This window comes from Trichomycterus rosablanca, chromosome 11 (assembly GCF_030014385.1).
Source record: "Trichomycterus rosablanca isolate fTriRos1 chromosome 11, fTriRos1.hap1, whole genome shotgun sequence".
In the NCBI taxonomy this organism is placed as follows: Eukaryota; Metazoa; Chordata; class Actinopteri; order Siluriformes; family Trichomycteridae; genus Trichomycterus; species Trichomycterus rosablanca.
The window spans coordinates 754,778-767,721 of NC_085998.1; the positions used below are offsets into that span (position 1 = coordinate 754,778).

The window sequence follows — 12,944 nt, forward strand, 5'->3', positions numbered from 1 at the left end:
AGGGCAAGATATTTATTAATGAACTAAACAAGGGAATGACAAGAGTATGGAACATGAACTAGGTACACGGACTGGAAACACAGACTGGGAACACGGACTGGGAATATAAACTAGGGATACAGACTAAACATAGGTTAGGAACATAGGCTAAACATAAGCTAGGAACATTGGCTAAACACAGGCTAGGAACACTGGCTAAACACAGGCTAGGAACACTGGCTAAACACAGGCTAGGAACACAAACTAAACATAAGCTAGGGACATTGGCTAAACACAGGCTAGGAACACTGGCTAAACACAGGCTAGGAACACTGGCTAAACACAGGCTAGGAACACTGGCTAAACACAGGCTAGGAACACTGGCTAAACACAGGCTAGGAACACAAACTAAACATAAGCTAGGAACACTGGCTAAACGCAGGCTAGGAACACTGGCTAAACACAGGCTAGGAACACCAACTAAACACAGGCTAGGAACACTGGCTAAACACAGGCTAGGAACACAAACTAAACATAAGCTAGGAACACTGGCTAAACGCAGGCTAGGAACACAAACTAAACATAAGCTAGGGACATTGGCTAAACACAGGCTAGGGACATTGGCTAAACACAGGCTAGGGACACTGGAAAATAACCACCATAAACCAAAATAACCCCTGCCAGCCTGTTCCTCAGCTCTCCTTAAAAATGGTCCCTGATTAGGATCAGCTGGGGCTGATTGCTCAGGGGGGGCCAATCAGGAGTGAGGCCTGGCAGGAGTGAGTGTGCTCACGGAGAAGAGGGGCGTGGCACATATAAGCACACCAAGGCTAGCAGTGTGACAGATGCCCCTCCCAAAGGCACTACACCTGGAGTGCCTAAAAAAAACAAAAACAAGGAGGTCCTGGGCCCTGCGGGGTAAATTTGAAGTCATTAAAAATGTCCTCAGGCAGGCATGACAAAAGTTCAGATGCGCCGTCGGTGGGTGCTGATAAAGAACCAGGAGCACCCTCTGGGGGTGCTGACTTGACAGGAGCGCCTTTGGAGACAGGAGTGCCATCAGGGGGCACCGACTCGGGAACAAGAGTGCCGTCGGAGGACACCAACTCGGGAACAGAAGTGCCGTCGGAGGACACCAACTCGGGAACAGAAGTGCCGTCGGAGGACACCAACTCGGGAACAGAAGTGCCGTCGGAGGACACCAACTCGGGAACAGAAGTGCCGTCGGAGGACACCAACTCGGGAACAGAAGTGCCGTCGGAGGACACCAACTCGGGAACAGAAGTGCCGTCGGAGGACACCAACTCGGGAACAGAAGTGCCGTCGGAGGACACCAACTCAGGAACAGGAGTGCCATCAGGGGGCACCAACTCAGGAACAGAAATCAACTGCGGTGAGCCTGGCGAAGAGGCTTCGGGAGTCAGCTGCGGTGAGCCTGGCGAAGAGGCTTCGGGAGTCAGCTGCGGTGAGCCTGGCGAAGAGGCTTCGGGAGTCAGCTGCGGTGAGCCTGGCGAAGAGGCTTCGGGAGTCAGCTGCGGTGAGCCTGGCGAAGAGGCTTCGGGAGTCAGCTGCTGTGAGCCTGGCGAAGAGGCTTCGGGAGTCAGCTGCGGTGAGCCTGGCGAAGAGGCTTCGGGAGTCAGCTGCGGTGAGCCTGGCGAAGAGGCTTCGGGAGTCAGCTGCGGTGAGCCTGGCGAAGAGGCTTCGGGAGTCAGCTGCTGTGAGCCTGGCGAAGAGGCTTCGGGAGTCAGCTGCGGTGAGCCTGGCGAAGAGGCTTCGGGAGTCAGCTGCTGTGAGCCTGGCGAAGAGGCTTCGGAAGTCAGCTGCGGTGAGCCTGGCGAAGAAGCTTCGGGAGTCAGCTGCGGTGAGCCTGGCGAAGAGGCTTCGGGAGTCAGCTGCGGTGAGCCTGGCGAAGAGGCTTCGGGAGTCAGCTGCGGTGAGCCTGGCGAAGAGGCTTCGGGAGTCAGCTGCGGTGAGCCTGGCGAAGAGGCTTCGGGAGTCAGCTGCGGTGAGCCTGGCGAAGAGGCTTCGGGAGTCAGCTGCGGTGAGCCCTGAGAAGAGGCGTCCGGAGTCAGCTGCGAGGACCCTTGAGAAGAGGCGTCCGGAGTCAGCTGCGAGGACCCTGGCGAAGAGGCGTCCGGAGTCAGCTGCGAGGACCCTGGCGAAGAGGCGTCCGGAGTCAGCTGCGTGGACCTTTGAGAAGAGGCGTCCGGAGTCAGCTGCAAAAACACTGGAGAAACGTCATTAATCAGCTGCACAAATCCTTGAGAATCTCCTTGATTCAGCTGTGAGGACTCTGGAGTGGTGTCCAAAGTCACTTGCGAAAACACTGGAGAAACGTCAGTCAGCTGCGAGGACCCTGGAGAGGCGTCCAAAGTCAGCTGCGAAAACACTAGAGAAACATCACTCAGCTGTGAGGACCCTGGAGAGGCGTCCGAAGTCAGCTGCGAAAATCCTTGAGAAACTCCTTGAAACAGCTGTGAGGACTCTGGAAAGGCATCCGAAGTTAACTGCGAAAACACTGGAGAAACGTCATTAATCAACTGCACACATCCTTGAGAAACTCCTAAATTAAGCGGTGAGGACCCTGGAGAGGCGTCCGAAGTCACTTGCGAAAACACTAGAGAAACATCACTCAGCTGTGAGGACCCTGGAGAGGTGTCCGAAGTCACTTGCAAAAACACTGGGGAAACGTCACTTAGCTGCGAGTACCCTGGAGAGGCGTCCGAAGTCAGCTGCAAAAATCCTTGAGAAACTCCTTGAAACAACAGTGAGGACCCTGGAGAGGCGTCTGAAGTCACTTGCGAAAACACTAGAGAAACGTCATTCAGCTGCGTGGACCCTGGAGAGGCGTCCGAAGTCAGCTGCAAAAATCCTTGAGAAACTCCTTGAAACAACGGTGAGGACCCTGGAGAGGCGTCCGAAGTCACTTGAGAAAACACTGGGGAAACGTCACTCAGCTGTGAGGACCCTGGAGAGGCGTCTGAAGTCACTTGCGAAAACCCTGGAGAAACAGTACTCAACTGTGAGGACCCTGGAGAGGTGTCCGAAGTCACTTGCGAAAACACTAGAGAAACGTCATTCAGCTGCGTGGACCCTGGAGAGGCGTCCGAAGTCAGCTGCAAAAATCCTTGAGAAACTCCTTGAAACAACGGTGAGGACCCTGGAGAGGCGTCCGAAGTCACTTGAGAAAACACTGGAGAAACGTCATTCAGCTGCGTGGACCCTGGAGAGGCGTCCGAAGTTAGCTGCGAAAACACTAGCGAGGCGTCCGGAATCAGCTGCTTGGACCCTGGATATGCGTCAGAAGTCAGCTGTTTGGACCCTGGAGAAACTGGACTCAGCTGCGAAAACACTGGAGAGGCGTCCGAAATCAGCTGCTTGGACCCTGGATATGCGTCAGAAGTCAGCTGTTTGGACCCTGGAGAAACTGGACTCAGCTGCGAAAACACTGGAGACATTGGACAGACTTGGACAGACGAACTCGGCCTAGGACTGACCCGAACTTGAGAACACAGCACTGGGGCCGGTGAACAAACAAAAAGACCCCTGGAGCCCTTGGGGTGACGACGAGAAAATTGAGCTCGCATGAGGCCCTCAAACTCTTGCACAGAGTTCAGCACTGCTCCCTTCTCAGTCCAGAGCTGCCTCGCCCATTCTCGCGCAGCACCCTTCAGCCTAGACATCATGAACATCACCTTTTGTGTTTCAGAAGGCTGCGGGTCGAGAAGGTTTTGCAGGTAGAGCTGGCTCTGAAGCAGAAAGCCCTCAACCAAAAGGTCGCTTCCATCATAGGGAGCTGGCTTGTACAGTAAGAAGATTAGAGGAAACCTCATGGAGTCAAACTCCGGAAAATTACTAAGACTAACCATCTCGCTGTGTCCTAGTGAGGGGTTATTATGTCACGGTGGGGCTAAGGACTAAACAAGGACAAGACAAAGGGGGCGGACACACACGCAGAGATGTAGGGCAAGATATTTATTAATGAACTAAACAAGGGAATGACAAGAGTATGGAACATGAACTAGGTACACGGACTGGAAACACAGACTGGGAACACGGACTGGGAATATAAACTAGGGATACAGACTAAACATAGGTTAGGAACATAGGCTAAACATAAGCTAGGAACATTGGCTAAACACAGGCTAGGAACACTGGCTAAACACAGGCTAGGAACACTGGCTAAACACAGGCTAGGAACACAAACTAAACATAAGCTAGGGACATTGGCTAAACACAGGCTAGGAACACAAACTAAACATAAGCTAGGGACATTGGCTAAACACAGGCTAGGAACACTGGCTAAACACAGGCTAGGAACACTGGCTAAACACAGGCTAGGAACACTGGCTAAACACAGGCTAGGAACACAAACTAAACATAAGCTAGGAACACTGGCTAAACGCAGGCTAGGAACACAAACTAAACATAAGCTAGGGACATTGGCTAAACACAGGCTAGGGACATTGGCTAAACACAGGCTAGGGACATTGGCTAAACACAGGCTAGGGACACTGGAAAATAACCACCATAAACCAAAATAACCCCTGCCAGCCTGTTCCTCAGCTCTCCTTAAAAATGGTCCCTGATTAGGATCAGCTGGGGCTGATTGCTCAGGGGGGGGCCAATCAGGAGTGAGGCCTGGCAGGAGTGAGTGTGCTCACGGAGAAGAGGGGCGTGGCACATATAAGCACACCAAGGCTAGCAGTGTGACACCCACTACAACCCCGGTCAGGATGAAGTGGTTACTAAGAATGAATGAATTACTTGTATTAACTGTGTAACACGTTTTTTAATCTTTAGTTTCTATATTTTTACATGAGATTAAACTCAAAGTGTATTATACACCATAAATGTTACCTGAGAAACACAACATACACTTCTGAGAGTCCACAGATGACAGTGTGGGTGCCACACAGCAGTATGAGTTCTGGGTACCTGGGTTTGATTCTAATTTCCAGTTAAACGTGAACATCACTGATAATCTTTTCAACGGACGTGTTAATATAAAGTTTATTATTTTTATTGAAATGTTTCTCTCTCTGCAGGTTCTTAAAGTCTCCTGAAGCAGAAGAAGTCTACACCTCTCTTTGTTCTACTCTGGGTCAGAACCCCTTAATACTGACCCAGATGAAGCTGGAGAGGAACCCAGGGGGGGTATCAGGAGATTCCAGAGTGAAGCTTCTCTCAGCGTTTCTGCAGGACTCTCACTGCAAACTGCAGAAACTCCAGTCAGTACTTCACTCTTCAGCTGCTCGTGTTTGTAGTTCAGAGAGAAATGAGATTTATTAGCACATGAATGTTAAACTCCGTCATTCTGAACTACAAGAGCTTCTTTCATTCAGTGCCATCATTACAGGTTCTGGTACTGCATGTAGAACCTGATGATGAATTCAGGTGCTCAGTAGGAGATAATTTATACTAAATAGTTACCTAATAAATATACACACACACATAATTTCTGTTGTAATTCTGCACATGTTAAACATCACTAACTCACGTCAGGCTGAGTTCTTATAAAGTTCCTAAAGTTGTTAGTTGGGCACTAAAAAGTGTGTATAATAAGAAAATAATGTAGTAACTCTGGTGAAAAACTGTATAGTGCACTGCTGCTGATTAAGCACACGACCTCAGTGAAGCATTTTAAATCTATTATTATTATTATTATAATAAACAATAATCAATAAAACAATCAAACCTTTAATATTTACATAACTTACCTACAGTAAACAGAATCAGTGTCTGTTATTTAAGTAATTCAGCATCTAAACATGACAGATAAATTCGGGGGTTTCTGTTGTGTTTAGGATTAATGACGATGATCTAACGATGGAGAGCTGTTCAGCTTTATCTGAAGTTCTGAGATCAGGATCCTCCAGTCTGAGAGAGCTGGACCTGAGCAACAACAACCTACAGAACTCTGGAGTACAGAAGCTCTGTGAAGGACTGAAGAAGAACGAGTGTAAACTGGAGGTTCTGAGGTAATGATGCTCATCATCTACACTTCTGTAATCCAGAACATCTCATGGTGTTGAGTAAACCACAGGACCCGGCATTACTGAGACCCTAATTCTACTTCAGGTGAGAAGGTCTCAGTAAGAGAAGGTCAGAGAAAGATGTTCATAGGCGAATGCCTGGTCACCAAGCCGCCCATGTTACCCTGTCAGGGTTTAGATGAAAGGATGACATGGAACCATCTTGTTGGCTCACAGTCTGCAAGGTGAAGGTTGTAGAATTTTGGAATAAAACCTTGGCATGTATCTTCTGGAAATCTTCAGGTCAGCAACAGCAGTTCTGCAGTAATTACAACCCCAATTCCAATGAAGTTGGGACGTTGTGTAAAACATAAATAAAAACAGAATACGATGATTTGCAAATCCTTTTCAACCCATATTCAATTGAATCCACTACAAAGACAAACGGATAAACTTTATTGTTTTTTGCAAATATTCACTCATTTTGAATTTGATGCCTGCAACACGTTCCAAAGAAGTTGGGACAGGGGCATGTTTACCACTGTGTTACATCACCTTTCCTTTTAACAACACTCAGTAAGCGTTTGGGAACTGAGGACACTAATTGTTGAAGCTTTGTAGGTGGAATTCTTTCTCATTCTTGCTTGATGTACAACTTCAGTTGCTCAACAGTCCGGGGTCTCCGTCCGTCGTATTTTGCGCTTCATAACGCGCCACACATTTTCAATGGGAGACAGGTCTGGACTGCAGGCAGGCCAGTCTAGTACCCGCACTCTTTTACTACGAAGCCACGCTGTTGTAACACGTGCAGAAGGTGGCTTGGCATCGTCTTGCTGAAATAAGCAGGGACGTCCCTGAAAAAGACGTTGCTTGGATGGCAGCATATGTTGCTCCAAAACCTGTATGTACCTTTCAGCATTAATGGTGCCTTCACAGATGTGCAGGTTACCCATGCCATGGGCACTAACACCCCCCCCCCCCCCCCCCCCATACCATCAGAGATGCTGGCAACTTGCACTTGTAGATGGAGCGAGGAACTGTGTTCACTGACTATGGTCTTCTGAAGTGTTCCTGAGCCCATGTGGTAATATCCGTTACAGAGAGATGTGGGTTTTTAATGCAGTGCCGCCTGAGGGATCGAAGGTCACGGGCAATCAATGTTGGTTTTCGGCCTTGCCGCTTACTTGCACAGATTTGCAAATCATCATATTCTGTTTTGATTTATGTTTTACACAACGTCCCAACTTCATTGGAACTGGGGTTGTATAATGTTGGAGTTTGGGCTAAAAGAGCTCTGAGTAGAGCCACCACCTTGAATTAAGAGGAACCAGTTACACACAGATACCCACTAATCAATCATCATGTCTAGTGGAGAGTCAGACACAACTCACTGGATGTAGATCATGGTGTAGATCCAGGAAACACTGAAGGTCTTACAGCTCCAAGGTGTCTATGAAACATCTGAAGATCCACCTGTAGGAGTGGTGATGTAGATGTCTAGACTGACTTTCTCACATTACTGCCATCGTGACCCACCAGTGGAATCTGATGGAGGTTTTATTATGGTTGTGATTTATTCTGTGACTGTTCATCCGTTTCAGTGAGGTGGGGGAGAAATAATACAAAACATTATTATGTATTTTACACCCTGTCCCAACTTTTCTGAAACTGAATCTTTCTGCAGATTATCAGATTGTGGTGTAGGAGATGAAGGTTATGCTGCTCTGGCTGAAGCTCTGAGATCAAAGCGTTCATACATGAAGGAGCTGGATCTCAGAGGGAACCATCCTGGAGAATCAGGAGTGCAGAAGATCTGTAGCGCATGTAAGGGTGGATTGCATAAACTTCTAACACTACAGTCTAGAAACTTTAGTGAAATGAAACTGAGGTGAGAGATTTTTGTTTTCATCACTTTACTGTCGTCTCTAAAATCTGATGATTTAACTGTTGCAGAATTATTAGATTTAAACTAAATATGAATGTAAATCTGATTCTGATGATGGAGGAAACAGTGCTGGACTCTGATTGGACATTATTAATAAATATAAAATAAATCTGAACTATAATAGGAATGTAAACAATTATAAATAAGGTGAATAAATATAAACTCTACACAACACTTCATTATACTTTATAATAAGAGAATTAGCATAAACTGTTGCTAATCAGATTCATTCACACAGTTACTCATGACATTATAATTTTTTTACATGATTAAAAAGCTGAATTATTTATGAGTGAGGAAGGGTCAGAGTTTGTAAGTTGTGGATTTCACCATCTACAGTCCATAATAAATAAAGAGAAGAAATCTCTGAGCATTAAGTTTAAGAGCATCGATCCTTCAGCGCTGCATCTATAATGAACAGAACCACATAGACTGAGTTCTTCAGAAAACCCTGGTCAGTAAACACAGTTCATCACTACATCTACACAAAGCAGAAACCAACATCAACAACATCCAGAAACGCCACCGACTTCATGCAGCGTCACATTTACAATAAGTATAAACATTTAAAAACAGTAAAGTTGATTAGTTGCAACGTTACATATGTAATATTTAAGTAGCAGAATAAACTATAAATATGATTGAAGTCAGTAAATGTTTGATGTAACGTGTGTATGGAGTATAAAATAATTTGATTATTAAAGAAACTGTAACACTACATCATAAAAATTACATCATAAAATTCACACTTTATATCCCAGAGCTCAGTTTTAGAGATTAGTGGTCAGGATTCCTGAACTGCTTTTCCACCTGACTAAACAACTTCACACTCCAAATCTGAAAACAGTAAAATCATTATTAGACTGTTATTAATGTTATGAATGTTATGAATGTTATGAATGTTATAAGGTTGATGTTTCTGGATGTTTCTTCTCTACAGGCTGTTTAAAAGTCCTGATGCAGAGGAAGCCTACACCACTCTCAGTAAAAGGCTAGATAATAGAATCTTACTGCAGAGGAAACTCGATCTGAGCTCCAAAACACTGGAAGAGATCAAAGCGAATCAACTATCAGCTCTGCTGGAGGATCCACACTGTACAATCCAAAACCTTACGTAAGAGGAACCATTTTCTACACTTATATTCTTCATTCTTCATTTATTGTAGGACATGGTGGCTAGCACTGTCGCCTCACAGCAGGAAGGTCCTGGGTTCGATCCCCAGGTCTGGGTCCTTTCTGTGTGGAGTTTGCTTGTTCTTCCTGTGTCTTTGCTTGTTCTCCTCCGGTTGCTCCGGTTTCCCCTCACAGTCCAAAGACTTGCAAGTAGGTAAATTGCAGATACAAAATTGTCCATGACTGTGTTGGATATAACCTTGAGAACTGATGAATCTTGTGTGGTGAGTAACTACCGTTCCTATCATGAGTGTAACCAAAGTGTAAAACATCACGTTACAATCCTAATAAAACAAACAAACATCTGTAGGATGTGAAAGGTGTAAGATAAGAAATGTAAACTGTACTTTTATACTCATGTACAGAATGTGACCGGATCAGATCAGATTTATGAGAGTTTTAATACGTGTTAATATAATTGTAAACATGATCGTGTTAATATAATTGTAAACATAAGTGTGGTGAAACTGTAGTTACACTTTTCTTCATTTCTTATATTTTTGCATATTTGTCACATTTCTTTGTTTACCACATTCTAAAGAGATTCAAATAAAGATTCTAAACAGTGTCATTAAAATCTACCAGTCTAAAGGTTACAAAGCTATTGCTACTGGGACTCCACCAAACCACAGTGAGAGAAAACTAAGAACAGTAGTTAACACATCTTTGTATGTACCATAGAGCTGCAGCACTCATTACATGCAGCTAACATTCTCTTATTAGCTGTAGGGTGGTGAGAGACTCCCAGTGCAGAAAGAGTCGACTCCTCGTCTCCATTTTCTTTTGTCAGTGGGATGTCGGGCCGTTGTTTAGTCAAGACTGTAAATCACTGTAGAGCCTTTGCCTTTATAGCTCTGTGTTCTGGTTCTGAATCCTGTTTCATGCAGCTCGTCAGTAACTTTCCCAGTTTCTTTCTCCTAGACATTTGGTCATATTTCTGTTCTATATTCATCTTGAAAGACTTCCTCATTACTGCTTAAGTTGCTCATCCCTAAATCAAGAAAACAGATAAAGACAGTTTCTAACAGCGCCCTCTCTCTGTAGGTTGTGTGGGTGCAGATTAACAGAGAACGACTGCACTACTCTGGTTTCAGCTCTCAGTAGAAACCCATCACACCTGACTGATCTGGATCTGAGTCAAAATCCAATAAAAGACTCAGGAGTGAAGAAGCTCGTTCCTCTACTGCAGAATCATCAAAACAAACTGAAACAACTCAAGTAAGTTCAGTAATATTATTATATACACATATTTAATAGAAATGAACAGTGATGTCACTACCTAGTGTATCAGCTCTTCAGGAGCATCAGAAGCTACACTGGTTCAAACCCTATCACTATTAGTTACTGTTGGGCCCTTGAGCAAGGCCCTTAACCCTCAATTGCTTGGATTGTATTCAGTCACAATTGTAAGTTGTTTAGTATGAACAGCGTCTGCTAGATGCCTTAAATGTGAATATTTATTTCTTTAGAAAAGACCATAATACATGTTGAATTGAACATCGGCTTTTACTCTAGTTCTATAAGCCCACCATGATCATGAGTTTATCAACTGGTAACCAAACCAGTACAACAGAATCAAAATCTCCTCATTTGGAAATGTGTCAACATTAAGATAGAGAGTTTATTTAGGATGTGCACTGGTTCTGTTATACAATTTAACACTTACAACAGCTTAGTATATCAGATATTATATATCACATCTACAATATTTAATTCTAGAAGACTTAAGTTTTTTATATGACATAAGTTTTTTATTTGTAGTTTATTCTATTTATTCAAAAATAATAGAATCTAAAAAGCAAAAACTCCTCTGGGACTTCCTGATAAAAAACAGTGGGTTGATGTACCAAAGCCACTGCTTCAGGAGTTCACAATGTTCTTGAGTGTTTCATTAAACTTAGCCGATCAAATGCACATCAGCTGATACGTTTTATCATCAACCAACACAAACTGTCGACTTCTCATCAGTCGTTAAAGGTTTTATCCACCTGAGCAGAGTTTCATCCTTAAATTCTGCTGCTCTGGAAGCTCCTGGTTCTTCTGCAAATTAAAGAAGAATTAAGGAAAAGATTTAATCACCATCACTTCCTCCTGAATGGTTCATGTGGGCAAAATATAAATAAAACATGAACTAGATCTAAACCTCACATGAGCCTTAAACCCTACAGAGTAAATAAAACCTTCAGGGAACAGTGTAACGCTTTATGGGCTTTGACAGACAAGAGGAGGGGACACACATGCAGAGATGTATAAACAAAGGTATTTAATAATAATAATAATAATAATCAAAAACAAGATGGGAGACAGATACAAACACATGTAGCCTAAGCTAACTAAACACATGCAAAACCTATTTTTTTGCTAAACCTAAACACTAATCTAAACATACAAGAAACCTATGCTAACCACTTATCTAAACATATGAAACTTGAACCTAAACCCTAAGCCAAGCTAAACAAAAACTAGACAGGACTAGACAGGAATGAACTCAAAGCAAACAGGAACAGAACTAAACAATGCTTGAATAAAACAAACAGGCTAAACAGGGTAAACATGGTAAACAGACTAAAACAGGACTGAACAAACTAAACAGAAATAAACCAAAGGTAAAAACAAGGACAAACCAGATCAAAGAATACAAGCAGAGCTGGGAAACAACAGCAACGGTACATGCAAAACAGATTAGATCAGAACAGAATCCAAACCAATCAAACAGACCGAGTTACCAGGAAAATAATCTCCAACTGAGCTCCCCCAGCTCCCTTCTTATACTCCACTCCCTCAGATGAGGGGCAGCTGGAGCTAATTGGCTGAGGGGACCAATGAAAAAGGGTCGTTGGCTCAAGGCTGAGCGTGCTTTCAGATATATGGGTGTGGCACATAAACACAGTTCCTCAGGAGTACCGAGACTCACATCATGACAAACAGGGAGGGGGGAACTTCATTAAATAATCTTCAAGAGGAACAGACATGCTTTAATTTTACACCCACCAACATGTAGCTTATAATATTATATTATTTATAAATACTTTTATTCAGATGTTCTTCTTCTCTCTCTGCAGCTTGAGGAACTGCAGCATTACAGATAAAAGTTGTACTGATCTGAAATCAGCTCTTGATGTAAATCCATCACACCTGAAAGATCTGGATCTGAGTAACAATCAACTAGGAGATTCAGGAGTGATTCAGATCTCTCATCTACTGAAGAATCCACAGTTCAAACTCCACAAACTCACGTTAGTATTTAATGTTTTTTATAAATGACAATGTAATGAAAGTGGAAAGTTAATTTTATTTGAGACAGTAAATAATCAATCAGCAGCAAATTTACAGAATTAAACATTTTATTATTGTGAAATTATTTTTCTCTTTCTGCAGATTATCAGATTGTGGTGTAAGAGAGGAAGGTTATGCTGCTCTGGCTGAAGCTCTGAGATCAAACCCATCATCAGAGCTGATGGAGCTGGATCTCAGAGGGAACGATCCTGGAGATTCAGGAGTAAAACTGCTCGATGATCTACTACAGGATCCAAACTGTAAACTGAAGACACTGAGGTGAGAGAAAATTAATGACATGAATAGCATGATAGCGTGAATTGATTGATTAAGAACTTATGATGGATAAACCCTGAACTCCACCTGAACTGATGATAAATATTAGCACCTCAGTGTCTCCTCACCTCTTTATATATCTTTATTTAACACTCAGAACAATCTTCTGCTGCTGGACTCGTACAACAGTGAGGAGAAACTTTACATCATTTAGGGAGATCTAGCATAAACGAATCATGCTACACAAATATAATCAGTTATTATTGTAAATAAAAGATAAAACATTTTATGATAGTGCTGCTCCATGTGATTCCAAAGGA

At 43.6% G+C, this 12,944-nt stretch overlaps 1 protein-coding gene across 1 annotated transcript in view; it reads left to right on the plus strand.

The window, feature by feature from the left end:
• Nucleotides 1-12,944, plus strand: part of LOC134323458 (FERM domain-containing protein C-like) — a 30,747-nt gene that overhangs the window by 13,109 nt on the left and 4,694 nt on the right. The window contains exons 7-13 of the mRNA XM_063004984.1: nt 5,028-5,210; nt 5,787-5,960; nt 7,639-7,842; nt 8,840-9,013; nt 10,117-10,290; nt 12,135-12,308; nt 12,451-12,627. Of these exons, the coding sequence (XP_062861054.1) occupies nt 5,028-5,210; nt 5,787-5,960; nt 7,639-7,842; nt 8,840-9,013; nt 10,117-10,290; nt 12,135-12,308; nt 12,451-12,627 (1,260 nt within the window). The remainder of the gene's footprint in view (nt 1-5,027; nt 5,211-5,786; nt 5,961-7,638; nt 7,843-8,839; nt 9,014-10,116; nt 10,291-12,134; nt 12,309-12,450; nt 12,628-12,944) is intronic.